Below are 14,916 nucleotides of genomic sequence, written 5' to 3'. Positions count from 1 at the left end.
CACTGACTCAGCCCGCATCGGGACTTACCCAAGGGCTGCGCCGGGAACACGCTGCCGGGGCTAGTGCACACGCAGAGCTGACACGCTCTCCATGCCGCTGGGCAGCCGCTGATCACGCGTGCCCCCGCTCGCCATTGGCCGCCGCCTCACACACCTTTGCAGCGGATTGGCTGCGGCCAGCTCCGGTCTCCCCCTACGCCGAGCTGGTGGAACCGCCAGCTGAATGGGCAGCTGCGAACAAAAAGAGGAAAATCAAGGCAGCGGCGAGAGAGCGCCTGGGGTGAAGGCTCTTGTCAATCGCTGCAGCAGGAGCGGAGCAACTCCCAGCAGGGCCATGCTGAATTTCGCAGCTTCCCTCTACCAGCCAGCTGTAAGTGCGGCTCTTCCAGCTTCCTAGTCCTGGGGGGTTGGTGCCCAGCGAGCCCTCCCCGCATCAGCTGCACCTGGGGAGAGGTGGTTACGGGCCGTGAGGCGGGCTCAGCCTGGGGAGGATGGAGGGGGGGAGATGCCTGGGGTACGATGCCACCTTTCTGGGGAGGGAGCCCTGAGAACAAGGAATTCCCTTGGGGAGCTGCGGGGAGGAGTTGCTGGGAATCCTGTGGTGGCAAAGGAGGAATCGGGGTCTTGGGGGAAGGTTGTTGGGGAGCCTGCGCTGCAGAGAGGGGCGCAGTCGGCAGGGGAGCAGCTGGGGTAGGTTATCGGGGAGCCTGATTTGTAGAGAAAGAGAGAGGCGGGGGGAGCTGGGGTAGGTTATTGGGGAGCCTGATCCGCAGAGACGGAGGCAGTCGGGGTGGGGGGTAGGTTATTGGAGAGCCTGATCTACAGAGAGGGGCAGTGTGGGGCTGGGGTAGGTTATTGGGGAGCCTGATTCTGAGGTAGAGGCAAGCGGGGGGGCTGGGGTAGATTATTGGGGAGCCTGACCAGAGGCAGTGGGGAGCTGGGGTAGGTTATTGGGGAGCCTGACCTGCAGCGAGGCAGTGGGGGGCTGGGGTAGGTTATTGGAGAGCCTGACCTGCAGAGAGGGAGACAGTCTGGGGAGGGCTGGGATAGGATATTGGGGAGTCTGGCCTGCAGAAAGGGGGAGGGATTGGGGGAATGTTATTGGGGAACCTGTGGTGATCTGCAGAGGGAGGCAGTCGGGGGGGGGAACCTGTGGTGATCTGCGGAGAGGGGATGGCAGAGAGGGAGGCAGTCGGGGGAGGTTACTGGGGAGCGGGATGTCAGAGGGCGTCAGTCTGCGGGCGCTGGCGGGGAGAGGTTGTTGGGGGGCCCGTGGTGTGTACCGGCGCTATGGGCGCACGCCGCTGGAATGAGAGCAGGTGGGGGGAAGCCCTGTCTGGAAGGCGGGGAGGTGGGTGCGCGGGTGACGGAGGGGTGGGTAGGGTTTGGTAGGGGGCGGACTGCAGTGGGGTTACGGTAGAGGACTGAGGGGGCCTGTAAGAGAAAGCGACGGGTGGGTGGGGGCTGGCCGCAGGCGATGCTGGGGGATTCCCTGTGGGGGGGGGGTGGAGGAAGGCGGTGGGCGAGGCTCAGCGAGGGTTGAGGCTGCGGGGGCTGGAGGTCAGCCGGGGGGTGGGCGAGACGAGTCTGGCTGAAGGCGGCGGGAGAGGCTAGGCGGGCGAGCGAGTCCGTAGCCAGCTCCTGCCATGCCAGAGTCCCCGGGCAGGGCTTGTGCCTGTTGGGTGAATGGTTCTTGTGCAGCCCGGGGGCAGGGAGCGCCCTGTCTCCGTTCCCTTCACAGCCGCAGCCGTGCCCCCTCCGAGGGCTCGCTTTGGTAACCCAGCTGCGGCGCGGGAAAGCGTCGGGTGTGGTGGTGCTGAACCTCTCGGCCCCAACGCTTCGAGAGGAGGGGCTGTTTCCGCCGTGTTCTCCTGGGAGCCGCGGGGGTGGACTGAGGCCGCCCCCCGCCTGTGCGGCTGTGGCCGGGCGGGAGCTGCGAGGAAGCATGTGGCTGGCTGGCTGTCAGCCTTGCCCAGCGCTGCAGCAGGCGGGCTCCCTTCCTGCCTGCCTGGCGGCGGGCCCTGGCTCAGCCCCCGCCCGCTGGGGCGGGAGACTGCACGCAGCGCAAGTAGGGGAAAGGTCGCCGAGCTGCAGTCCCCAGTTCACCACGTTTCGCGACTGCCTGGAACCAGCCGCTGATCACGCTTTGTTCACATGCCTCCGCCCCAATCTCGCCTTGGCCCAGTGTCAGCCATTCGGCTGCCGAGGTGCCTGACCTTAGCGACCAATGGGCGAGAGGCGGGGGCGGTACTGCGTGGTTTGAGTGCACCGGTGGAGAGAGTGACTCACAGAGGTTCACTGAGGTGAACGTGGCTCAAACGCAGGAACTGTCTGCCAGTGAGGATCTCCCTGAGCCTCTGCTGCCTCCCTTGTGAGCCAGAGGCAGGTTTTTCCTGCGTTGCTTTTGCTAGCTGATCATGTCTCCCTTAGTATAGGCCAGTTCCTTATATAATCCAATGACGACAACCTTTCCCTAGCTCTCCCAAGGCCCATCTTCTGAGTATTGCGTGTTCCATATGTTCTTGTATTTATAAAATTAAAAATCTGCAAAACCGAGGCCTTTAAAAAGTATCTATAAAAGCTTACTTGTCCTGCCCCTAAGCATAATCCAGAGGCTGGTTAAAAGCTTGATCAAAGAGCTCCGTCTTAGTGCATGCTGAAGCTCCTCTAGTTTGGGCCCTGGTAAGCTTTAGGCACAGCTTTCTGAGGTGTAAATTGTCCACTGAGGACACCCACCAACCAGCTCAGGCACGCAGACTCTAAAATCAATGGCTTCAGCAATGGTGGCTACTATTTGATCGTGTCGAATCCAAAACATTCCCTGCCCATGCTCCAGTTAAAAAAACTTAGCAACCACTATTTTGTGTAATACTCAGATGATATGAGTGTGTGTGTGTATGTATATATACACACACTCATACAGCATAAAACAACAAACACTTTCCATATTACCTGACAAACTATCAGATCACAGTTCAAGTCAGTCAAATTTTGTGCCTCAACCTCAGTATTGTCCCTTTTCAGTTTATTAAAAAAAATTACCATACCCTAACTAAAATCCTTTTAGGGTGGAATAAAGGAACAGCAAGTACAAAATAACTCAAAGCAAAGTTTAAGGAACATGCTCTCTTTCAGTCATTCAAAACTTGCAGTAAGGGACTAACTTACTGTTGCTTTTCAAAAACTGTTTTGTATTTGTTCCAAATAATTTCACTAGGCAACTGTGCAGACACAATATTCATCAGATAGTCTGATTCCCTATTTCATATTAATCTTTTAATGAAAGTTATATAATAGGAGTAGAAAGAGGAATGTAGAGCTTCTTTTAAAATATTGACTCCGCTCTGTGAAGTATGATATATTTTACAGGTTGCATTTAATTTTTGTGATTTTTCTTTAAATAAGGAACTGTTAATTAGTTAATTTAACATTAAACTGAAAAATATTCCTTTTTTCCTTTCAGGAGGAAGGAATAAAGATGATTACCGAAAAGCAAAACAGTAATAGACATTCCTGGAACAGTACCGCTGAAAAGAGTGATTTTGAAGCTGTAGAAGCCCTTATGTCTATGAGCTGCAACTGGAAATCAGACTTCAAAAAATATGCCGAACTGAGACCTATAACACCAGCATCTGATATGTCAGAAGAAACTGATGATAACCTGCTACCTGGTGCAGCTGACTTTCATGCAATACCAGCATTTGTAAGCTTTATTCTATTATTGTATATGCCTTATTAAAGTTTTTTAGATCACATTAACTGTGAGAAATAATCGTGCTGAACAGATGTCTCATTACTTGCATCTTTTTTCCCGTTTTAGTGCTTGACCCCACCCTACAGCCCTTCTGATTTTGAGATGTCTCAAGTAATTCATCTGCCAGCAGCAGCGCCATCTGCTGTACAATGCAGATTATTCTCTGATATTTCAAAGCCTGTTCCTTCAGCAACTTTTAAAGAGACTGAAAAGTTTCCAGCATCAAGACCAATGAAAGCTCAAGCAACAAGTGTTATTCGCCATACAGCTGATGCTCAGCTTTGTAATCACAGAACATGTCCAGTGAGAGCAGCTAGTGTATTGAAGTATCAGGACAATCTTTCAGGGGAAACAAATATACAGAATAATGGAACTGCAAAACAAAATCCACCTTGTGCAATTGTGTCATCAAACAGAGCACCTTACAAAAGTGACAAACTGCCAGTTTTTGAAGAAAAAACAAGTACAGCACTAGCTGCCAGTCCATTATCCCTGATCCAGACTTCAACCAGTAAACCTCAGCCTGTTCCTGGATCAGTACAGCAGTCATCGATGATAGTATCTTCACCCGCTGTGAAAGCGAATCGTGTTTCACCTGTGCCAGTAATTTGCCAGATGGTTCCTCTGTCTACTAACAACTCTGTTGTGACAGCAATAGTGCCCAACACTGCTTCTAGCCAACAATCAACCCTTTGCCAGCCTATGGTGTTCATGGGAACTCAAGTTCCTAAAGGTGCCGTTATGTTTGTTGTTCCCCAGCCGGTTGTGCAGAACACAAAGGCTCCAGTCATTAGTCCAAATGGCACTAGACTCTCTCCTATTGCTCCTGCTCCAGGTTTTACACCACCTGCAGCAAAAATCACTCCACCAATTGACTCGTCAAGAATAAGAAGCCACATTTGCAACTATCCAGGATGTGGAAAGACTTACTTCAAGAGCTCTCATTTGAAGGCCCATGTGAGAATACACACAGGTAAGTCATTAATCAGTGGATAGCAGGAATTTCAAAGAAAGCTTTTCATGTATATTTATGCTAATATTTATCAACGTTCTAGTGAGTTGTGATTTTGTTTGTGTTTGCTGCTTTCCAGAAGTGAAAGGCTAGTGCACTAATCCTTTGTACAGCTGGCTTCCTGATAATGGTGACCCTCCTGGTTACCTGAATCAAAGCTATCTTAATATTGTACAAAAGTTTTTGTTGTTTTTTTTTGGTCTTGACTGAACATAATCTAGCATTGTGGGGCAGTCCCAGAGTGCTATTGCTTGCTTTTGCCAGTAGGTGTTAATACATGGCATGATCTTTTGATAGGATGCCTCAAAAAGAAGAGGTGACTAGCACTCTCACTTTCAACATTAACACCCCAGAAAGTCGTTCCTTCTGGTGTCTGGCAGTTCTTAAAAAAACCTGTAGTGAATCTAATCACACTAGCAAAGGATAAGGGGCTATATATGTTTACACAACTCTACTAGCGCACTTCACCTTGTCATGTAACATCCCTCCTGTTTTTAGTACAGACAGCATTTTCAGCAGTGGGTGCTGGTCATGCAAAGCTGTCATGGTTTTATAATGTATATAAATGAAGATAAGGATAGGAATAAAACTGTTTTGAAACATAAAGCACAAGCTGAACTCTGCTTTCCAGTGACGAAAGACTAGTGCAGTGACCCTTTGTACAGCTGGCTACCTGGTGATGCTGATTCTTCGAGTTAGCTCAGTCAAACCCATCTTAATATTCTGTGTCTCTGGGTTTGTTGGTTTGTGTCTTGATTGGCACAGTAGAAATTGATTCTAAAAAAGTCAAACATATTACCAATCAAAAGCAAAATTGTTGCTAAATAAATACTTGTCTCTATTTTGTTTTAGGAGAAAAGCCTTTTAGCTGTAGTTGGAAAGGCTGTGACAGGAGATTTGCACGATCTGACGAACTGTCTCGGCATCGCAGAACGCATACCGGTGAGAAGAAGTTTGCTTGCCCAATGTGTGATCGGCGGTTCATGAGGAGTGACCATTTAACAAAGCATGCACGGCGGCATTTGTCAGCTAAGAAGCTACCAAACTGGCAAATGGAAGTGAGCAAGCTAAATGACATTGTTGTGCCACCTGCATCTACACCTGCGCAGTGAAAGAACTCCTGAAAAGTTACTGGAACTAACTGTTGTCACTATGTACCACCAGTGATGTATAAAAGCTCCTACTCCAGGCCTGTAGTTCTTCAGTGCCAGCTGTTGATGGCACTACAGCAGAGAGGGAAAGGCAGTCAGTGCTTGGTCACAGGAAATGCTACTGAGAGAACCAGCAGCTAACAATGGAATGTCCGGTTCTTTTCAACTTGGTGAAAAGAGAAAGAGGTTGAAGGTTTGAGAGCAGAGCAGCACAGGTAGCAAAGGGTTTTGAATTTATGCAGATTACTTGTGTGTATTATAGAGTGGTCAGATATAAGTCATGCAGAGCTGTTGGCTGATGTTAATGCTTGAAACCAACTGAAATTACAGCTTTCAGAGATGTAATGAGTTTTCAGTAGAGCATAGACTAGAGAGAAATATCAATGTATGGTACAGACTTGTAGATCAGAAATGCATCTGTACGAGAGATGGGCATTGAGGCTCAGCACCTCTTGATACAGTATTTAATGTATCAAGTATATCAGTCGTGCCAGTTTTACATTACTGTCCAAATATGGAATAGATTAAGTGCTGCCATGTGGCTAGAGAGAGCCAAAAGTACCTAAATCCCCATTAATTTTTTATACTATAGAACGCTAATACTATTTTTGCTATTCCTCTTGAAAGCTCATGATTATTACAATTGGTTATATATAGGCATCCTATGATGCTCCTGCTTTCCAGTTGCTTATGTTTTCCTTTATACCTTTCAAAATTCCATACCACTGCATTTTTCGTAAACACTGAGACAGTATTTTTTTTAATGTAACTATAAGAATAATAAATTACGTGGGTTTACTAAGAAGGCAAGAACGAGTATGTTATGCTAAGCTACTTGATGTGGAGGTGACTTTTGAAGATTTCTATTAGAGATAAATGGTCTTTATGTAACAAGGATATAATCTATGCTGTATTAAATTAGAATGTTAGGAATTATTTGTAAAGTAAACATAAGGCAGTAAAGACACCAGCCTTGAATTAATACTGTAGATTTTGTGACAAATAATGCATCAACTTTCACTAACCATATTTCTGTTGTATCTTATTATGTTGAATACACAAATATAGACAACTAAACAGTTGGATTATAGTGTGCTAGATAATCTTTTATGACTTTAAAATTTTGCACAATACTTATGTTGTACTTTATACCTTGTTTACAATAAAGAACAATTTTAATACAGACCTACGCGTGATGCATGTTGATTGGGTTATTTGCTTACAAAGCACAGCCAGTGCAACAATGCCCATCAGCATTAGTCTTGATTAGTGATAGGTTAGGTGTTGCTGTCTTATTTATAAACCTTGTAAAACGTACAGTTAAGCATACACTACTTCAAGAAGCCTTCTTTTGTGCCATCTTATTCTGGAATAAGAGTGTCCTGGAAAAAGTGTCCATGTAGGCAGGGCCGGCTTTATTAACTGTGGGGCCCTGTCATAAACAGATGGTCAAGGGTTAATGTCTCTTTTACCTGTACAGGGTTAAGAAGCTCAGTGAACCTGGCTGACACCTGACCAGAGGACCAATGGGGGGACAAGATACTTTCAAATCTTGGTGGAGGGAAATCTTTGTTTGTGCTGTTTTTTTGTTCGTTGTTCGCTCTTGGGGCTAAGAGGGACCAGATGTACACCCAGGTTTTCTCCAATGTTTCTGAATCAGTCTCTCATGTTTCAAAATAGTAAGTAATAGCCAGGCAAGGCGGATTAGTCTTATGTTTGTTTTCTTAACTTGTAAATGTGTCTTTTGCTGGAAGGATTTTTACCTCTGTTTGCTGTAACTTTGAATCTCAGGCTAAAGGGGGCAGGGGGAGGTCCCTCTAGGCTATATGAATCTGAATACCCTGTAAAACATTTTCCATCCTGATTTTACAGAGATAAAAATTATCTTTTCTTTAATTAAAAGCTTTCTTTTTAAGAACCTGATTGATTTTTTTCCCCTTGTTTTAAGACCCAAGGGAATTGGTGGGGGGAAAAGGAGGGGGGGAAGGTTAGTTTCTCTTTGTTTTAAGATCCAAGGAATTTGGATCAGTGTAGCCTCTCAGGATAACCCAGGGAGGGGAAAGTCTGAGGGGAAAAAAGAAGGGGGTGGGAAGGTTAATTTCTCCTTGTGTTCAGATCCAAGGGGTTTGGGTCTTGGGTTCCCCAGGGAAGGTTTTGGGGAACAGGAAGTGTGCCAAACACTATTTTTGGCTGGTGGCAGCGTACCAAATTTAAGCTGGTAATTAAGCTTAAAAGTGATCATGCAGGTCCCCACTTTTTGGATGCTAAAGTTCAAAGTGGGGAGAAAAAACCTTGACAGGCCCAATTCGAATACCTGGCGGCGGTCCGGGGCTTCGGCAGCACTTTGGCAGTGGGGAGTCTGCTTTGGGTCTTCCACGGCAGTGAAGGACTCCCCGCCGCTGAAAAGCCGCCAAAACCCCGGAGCGGACCACCGCCGGGAGAGTAAAAAAATAAAAAAGGTGCCTAAGGCACGGGGCCCTGGTGTGGGGCAGGTCTGTCATAAACAGATAGTTAAGGGTTAATGTCTCTTACTTGTAAAGGGTTACAAGCAGTGAACCTGGATCACCTGACCAGAGGACCAATCAAAAGACAAGATTATTTCAAATCTCAGTGGAGGGAAGTCTTTGTGTGTTTTCTTTATCTGTTGTTCTCTGGGTTCTGAGAGGGTAACCAGATGTACCTACAGGCTCTCTAATTTTCTATTCAAATAGTAAGTAACAGTAGAAGGCGGTTTAGTCTTTTTGATTGTTTTCTTTATTTGCAAATGTGTATTTTGCTGAAATGATTTTAATGTGTATTTGTGCTGAGGGGGAAGACTCATCTCTAGTGTCTATAAGGTGAAAGACCCTGTAATAATTACCATCTAAATTAGTGACAACTTTTACTTTTTTTTTTTCCCTTTCTTAAAAGTTTTGCTTTTTAAGACCTGATTGATTTCTTCCCCTTGTTGAGGCTCAAGGGAATTAAGTCTGTACTCACCAGGGAATTGGTGGGAGACACGGAGAGAGAAGGAAGGGGGGAAAGGTAGAATCCCTTTGTTTTAGATTCACGGAGCTTGAATCTGTATTACCTCTTGGGGAGGGGGGAAGAGGAGGGGGCAAGGTGCACTCCTCTCTGTCTGTAGATTCAAGGAGTTTGAATCACAGTGATCTTCCAGGGAGGGAAAGCTTGGGAGAAGCAACAGTGAGGGAAAGGGTTTACTTTCCTTGTGTAAGATCCAGGGGGTCTGGGTCTTGGGGTCCTCTGAGAAGGTTTTGGGGGACCAGAGTGTACCAGGCACTGTAAGTCCTGGTTGGTGGCAGCACTACAATATCTAAGCTGGTAATTAAGCTTAGGGGGATTCATGCTGGTATCCATCTTTTGGATGCTAAGGTTCAAAGTGGGGATTTATACCATGACAAGGTCCCATTTTAAAACCCCTCTCCCTGTCAAGTAGAGAGGGACTTGAACTGGAGTTCTCCCACATCCCAGCTAAATACCCTAACCACTGGGCTAAAAGTTGAGAGGTCCTTGCCTCCCTTCCCTGCCCTTGGCTTTTTGCTAAAACAGCATAAGCACCTGGTTCCAGGAGAGGGTTCACAGTTGAAAAATCTCTAGCAGAGATAAGCAACTATCACTATAGAGGGGCAGGCTTAGCACACACCTCTCTGGTCAGCATCTCCTGGACAGTTTAGGTGGCTTCCTGGCTAGCATACAGTCTTTTGTAAATTGCAGTCAAAAGAGCCTATGTGCTTAACTCAGGCTTTGTGAATCAGTGTTTTCTTACATGCCTAAAAGTTAGGCACAATGATGTTCAGCAACTCAGCACTTAACTCTTTTGTGCACCCAGCCAACAGTTCTTTGCTTTAAGACAAACTAAAATCTTAACTGGGAATTTTACAGAAATAGAGAAAATTAAACACACACCAAGATGAACGTCACAGAAAGCAACTCTAGACAGTCAATCAGTGTAAAGGTACTGAGTGTGTGGCGAGAGTTACAGTTGCTAAGTGGCTGTAAGTCTCAAGGAACTAGGGTTGATGATAATCTGCATAGTAAGGGCTGGGGGTGGAGGGGAAAATCTTGCATCAGTTTAGCCTTTCCTATGAATTTGGCCCTCACTAGCTCCTATTATCCTTTTGCCTGGAGATAAAAGCATAAGAACAGCCATTCTGAGTCAGACCTATGGTTCATCTAGCCCAGTATCCTGTCTTCTGACAGCAACCAGTGTCAGGTGCATCAGAGGGAATGAACAGAACAGGTAATGATCAAGTGATCCATCCCGTCACCTAGTCCAGCTTCTGGCAAACAGTCTAGGGCCACTTCAGAGCATGGTTTTGCATCCCTACCCATCCTGGCTAACAGCCATTGATGCAGTATCCTCCATGAACTTACCTAGTTCTTTTTTGAGCACTGCTACAGCCTTGGCTTTCACAACATCCTCTGGCAAGGAGTTCTACAGCTTGACTGTGTGCAGAAATACTTCTGTTTGTTTTAAACTTGCTGCCTATTAATTTCATTTGATAACCCCTAGTTCTTGTGTTATGAGAAGCAGTAAGCAACACTTTATTTGCTTTCTCCACACCAGTCATGATTTTATAGACCTCTATCAGATCCCCCTCTTAGTTGTCTCTTTCAAGCTGAAAAGTCCCAGTTTTATTAATCTCTCTTCATATGGAAGCTGTTCCATACCCCTAGTCATCTTTGTTGCCCTTTTCTGTATCTTTTTCAATTCCAATGTATCTGGCCATCATAGAAGACTGCTACTTCCTTGGTCAGTCAAAGAACAATGTCTGTGTCTAGAAAATTATGGGCTATAGATGATATTATGGGATGGACAACATTGCATCATGGGAAGTTGACCCCTTGCTCCTAACCACCCCTTTGTGACTCATTTCTGCACCATCATGCATTATCAAAACTACCCAAAAAGACTGAACAGTGGCAGGTTGCACAGTGGGATACCTACTGTGACAAAGTTCCTCCTCTACCTTGGTGGGTCCTGCGCTTATTGGCAGATTTGCTCACCTCAGTGATCTTCCCCTCTTGTGGAACCCACAGTCTGGGTCAACTCCTGTGTCTGATTAGGAGTTGGGAGGAACCCAGGCCTGCCCTCTACTCCAGGTTCCAGCCCATGGCCCTGTGGATCACAGCTGTCTATAGTGCCTCCTGTAACAGCTGCATGATAGCTACAACTCCCTGGACTACTTCCCCATGGCCTCCTCCAAACACCTTCTTTATTCTCACCACAGGACCTTCCTCCTGGTGTCTGATAACACTTGTACTCCTTAGTTCTCCAGCAGCAGCACACCCACACCCAAATCTCACTGACTAACTGGGAGGCTTTTAACTAGTTCCAGCCAGCCTTGATTGGCTTCAGGTGGCCCAATCAATGTCGCTATCTCCACTGCCTTCTAGAAAGATCTTAATTGGCCCCAGGTGTCTTGATTAACCTGGAGCAACTGCCATTTGGTTACTATGGTCCTAGAGATTTGGTTAGCCTGGGGCTAACATACCTGTTCCTTACTACTTTACTGTAGCCATCTGGCCTTGCCTCATCACACTACCCGTGGTGCACCCACACAAGCACTTCTGGTGAGTACATGCAGCACTGATGCAAGGAGCCAGGTATACCTGCACAAAGCAATATGCTAACTTTGGGGGCCATATGCCAATGCAATTGCTTCAGCAAAACTTTGCAGTGTAGACTTGGCCTAAGAAATTCTTGTTAAAATTTACTGCTAAAAATTCTGCCAGTGGTGGAGCAGCAACAGTGATAGAAAGTGTAAGGGAGCTAGTGTGGATAAGGTGCTAGAAGACTCTAATATTTCAAGTACTATGTTACGTAAACTTGCCGTGAACAAGATTAGGCACCCGGTGTGTGTGTGTGTATATGGGGAGTCTCATTTGGTTGCAGACTGGTCAGGATGGCATGACCAAAGGCCTAGGTCTTTCACCTCATCTTCTCTGGATGGCTTGGACAAGGGGCATGGACAAAGGAGGCCAGGGGCATGGAGTGTCTGGTGTTGCTAATATCTCGAGAGAGAGACATTTAATTTTCATGGTGTTAATTTTTATAGGGGTCAGTATCTCATTCACTTCACCTCAGGGGCCACCATTGTATCTTCAAAGGCTAGTTAGATGGTCCCTGTATACTAGATATCATTGTTGTACCCCCAAGGCTTTGGCACATGGGCGTCAGGTTTATATAATTTTTGGTGATGCCCCGAACAAGTCCAAGCAGAGCCATCCCATCCATAGGACAGACTAGGGTAACCAGCCTAGGCCCTGTGTTTTTGGGGGCCCATGGTTCAGGGGGATGTGGGGGTCCAGGGTGGTCTGGGAGGTTAGCGGGGGGCCTGGCACCAGCAGCAGCAGCAAGCAAAACCCAGCCCCAGCCTCAGCCTGCCCCGCTCCACTCCACACTGCTGGATCCGGTGTTGCTCGGGGGAGGGGGCAGAAGCTGGAAGAGACAGGGTGGCGGCTTTAGGGGAAGGGGGTGGAGTGGGGGGCGACAGGGCCGGCTTTAGGCCGATTCACCCAATTCCCCTGAATTGGGCCCTGTGCCTAAGAGGGCCCTGCACCGGTGCCTTTTTAATTTTTACCTCATCCAGCGGCACTCCAGGGGTCTTCGGCGGCGGGCTCTTCACTCGCTCCAGGTCTTCAGCGGCATTTCGACGGCGTGTCGTTGAGTGCCAAAGAAGATCCAGAGCGAGTGAAGGACCCGCTGCCAAAGTGCCACTGAAAACACCTGGAGTGCCGCCGGGTGAGTACAGATCGGGCCCCACACTTGTTAAAGCTGGCCGTGGGTGGCAGGGTGGGGAAAAGGCAGGGCAGGCTGGGGTCGGGTCACGCGCTGCTGCCGGTGCCAGGCCCCCTGATAACCTCCCAGGCCACCCTGGACCCTATGTCCCCCTGAAGCACGGGGCCCCCAAAAGCACGGGGAGGTTGCCTTGGTCCATCTTATGGACGGACAGCTCAAAAATATAAGCCCAACAGTGGTGGAGTCGGGGCCCACATTTCTGAATATTGGTGGAGCACAGGCACCACAGGCCCATATAACTCGCCTCCTATGCTTTGGCAGTCTCTAGGTTTTCAGTCATAATGGAAATTTCAGTCTTGCAAGATCCACTGTGGTGACCAAAGGACTGGGGGCTCCTTCCAAGAGTACCAAACCAGGACATATGTGGGGCTCCTGCTGGAGAGACTGGCAACAGGTTCTACTCTGGGTGATGGACTGGGACCCACAATTCATTTATTTAAAAATAATTAGCAACTTGTCAGCCCTTCTCACTCATATTAACTCATGATTGTTACTAGGCAAGAAATTAAGGAAATGCCTCGAGAGCCTCACCTCGATGCAAGTCCATAGCTTACCTCAGCACCCCTCTAGTGTAAGACACAAAATTGCTTAACCATTCTATCAAACTAATTTATTTTGAGTTGAACAGTTAAGTAATCCCAGACACCCTTGACGATGGACCCACATACTCTACAACATACACACTGTGTCTCTTCCTGGAGACTTCAGTCTATTTAGACTAAACAAAGTGTAAGAAAAAAGGAGTATTATTTTCCATCTTTTACAGATGGCTCACTGTAATTTTGAGACTGGAGAGCTATTTGCTGGAACAATATGTGCTATACAAATAAATTAAAATCCCTTTATTTCAAGAGGAGACGTGGGTTAAGCAACTTGTCCCAAGCCACACAGCTAAGATTAGAACTGGCACTTCCTGTATGACAGTTGAGACCACTGGACCCTGATCCTCTTCAGGTTGTTGTTGCTGGATTTACAGTTAACTGTGTTATTTTAAACCTCTCTTAACCAACCAGATCTATCATCTTGGCAGAAATCAGCATTCCTTCTGGCTGCCAGGCTGGATGCCACAATGCAGACGTGGCATCAGCCTGTAGAGTCGAGTGGAGGATTTGGTCTTAGACATATACAAATATGAAGAAACATAGGGTTCCCTCTCTTACCTTGCCATTTGTGCTGTAAATAAGCTACTAACTGGCTGCTTTGCCAGGAAATTTGCACCACTTAGCAGAGTCTCACAAGTCCTCAGAAAAGTGAAACAATTATGCAAGGCAGGATAAATGATGAATGCAGAAGTCAATTAAAGCCCACCATTCCTGCTATTCTCCACCACAACCCTGAGTTTACCTCAGGGGGAAGTGAGAGCATGTGTGTGTGGCTGGGGTCAAATGAGGTCAGGCAGCCGGTACTCAAATGCCACAAAACATTTTGCTGAAAATGTCTTCGCTCTTTAATAGACTATATGATATTTTTCTAGAGGATATTTGATCCGGAATTTGTTTTTGTTTTCATTGAAGGAAATCTTAAAATGTTTAAACAGTGAATCATCAGGACAGCAAGAATGTAGCTCATCTTCATACCTCCCATTTTCTCTATTTGCAGTACCTATATACTGTAATGATTGGTGCCCTACCTATAAAGAGGTTAGATTTGCTAGAAAACCTGATATTTCATGAAATGGCACTAGTAATAAAAGTATCAAAGTAAAAGTAACAGAAGCCTGTTTGATGCTGTGTCTAGCTTTGCTTGTGTCTTGCTGTGAAAGACATACTAATTTCCTTGCAGAAAGAATTCTGGTGCATGTACTTTTTTCATCAATTTTGAAGGTTTCAGTAATTTGCTGATAGGTATCACATTATTAGTTCTGCAAGCGATTATGCAAATAAGTTGAGTTAGAATTAGCTAGAGACTGACTATGCTAAAAAACTGTGTTAAGCCTCTGAGCATGCCCAATGTCAGCTAAATAGTCACAGAAGCCTAAGAAAACTCAAATGAACTGAAAGTTAGTGCACTTTTAAATAAAGCTTCTGTCTACCAACCTGACTCCTGAGTGCTTATGAAACATTACAAGTAGAACCAAATATATATCAAGTCTGTTTTTAAAAAACTTATTTCTTTAATCCTATCTGGGCTGCATTCCACCTAATTGTCATTATTTATTTAATGTGATTTTCAAAATTGATTGCTAAGCGACTGGCAA

At 46.5% G+C, this 14,916-nt stretch overlaps 1 protein-coding gene across 1 annotated transcript; it reads left to right on the top strand.

The window, feature by feature from the left end:
• The first annotated feature begins 208 nt into the window (after positions 1–208).
• KLF10 (Kruppel like factor 10) lies at positions 209–7,102 on the top strand. The gene is made up of 4 exons (XM_030553627.1): positions 209–370; positions 3,464–3,703; positions 3,821–4,727; positions 5,619–7,102. Exons 1-4 carry the CDS (start codon positions 224–226, stop codon positions 5,876–5,878), a joined length of 1,554 nt encoding a protein of 517 aa, XP_030409487.1. The 5' UTR covers positions 209–223; the 3' UTR covers positions 5,879–7,102.
• Positions 7,103–14,916: the final 7,814 nt, after the last annotated feature.

This window comes from Gopherus evgoodei, chromosome 2, assembly GCF_007399415.2.
Source record: "Gopherus evgoodei ecotype Sinaloan lineage chromosome 2, rGopEvg1_v1.p, whole genome shotgun sequence".
Classification (NCBI taxonomy): domain Eukaryota; kingdom Metazoa; phylum Chordata; order Testudines; family Testudinidae; genus Gopherus; species Gopherus evgoodei.
This window is presented reverse-complemented; position numbering and strand designations above follow the sequence as displayed.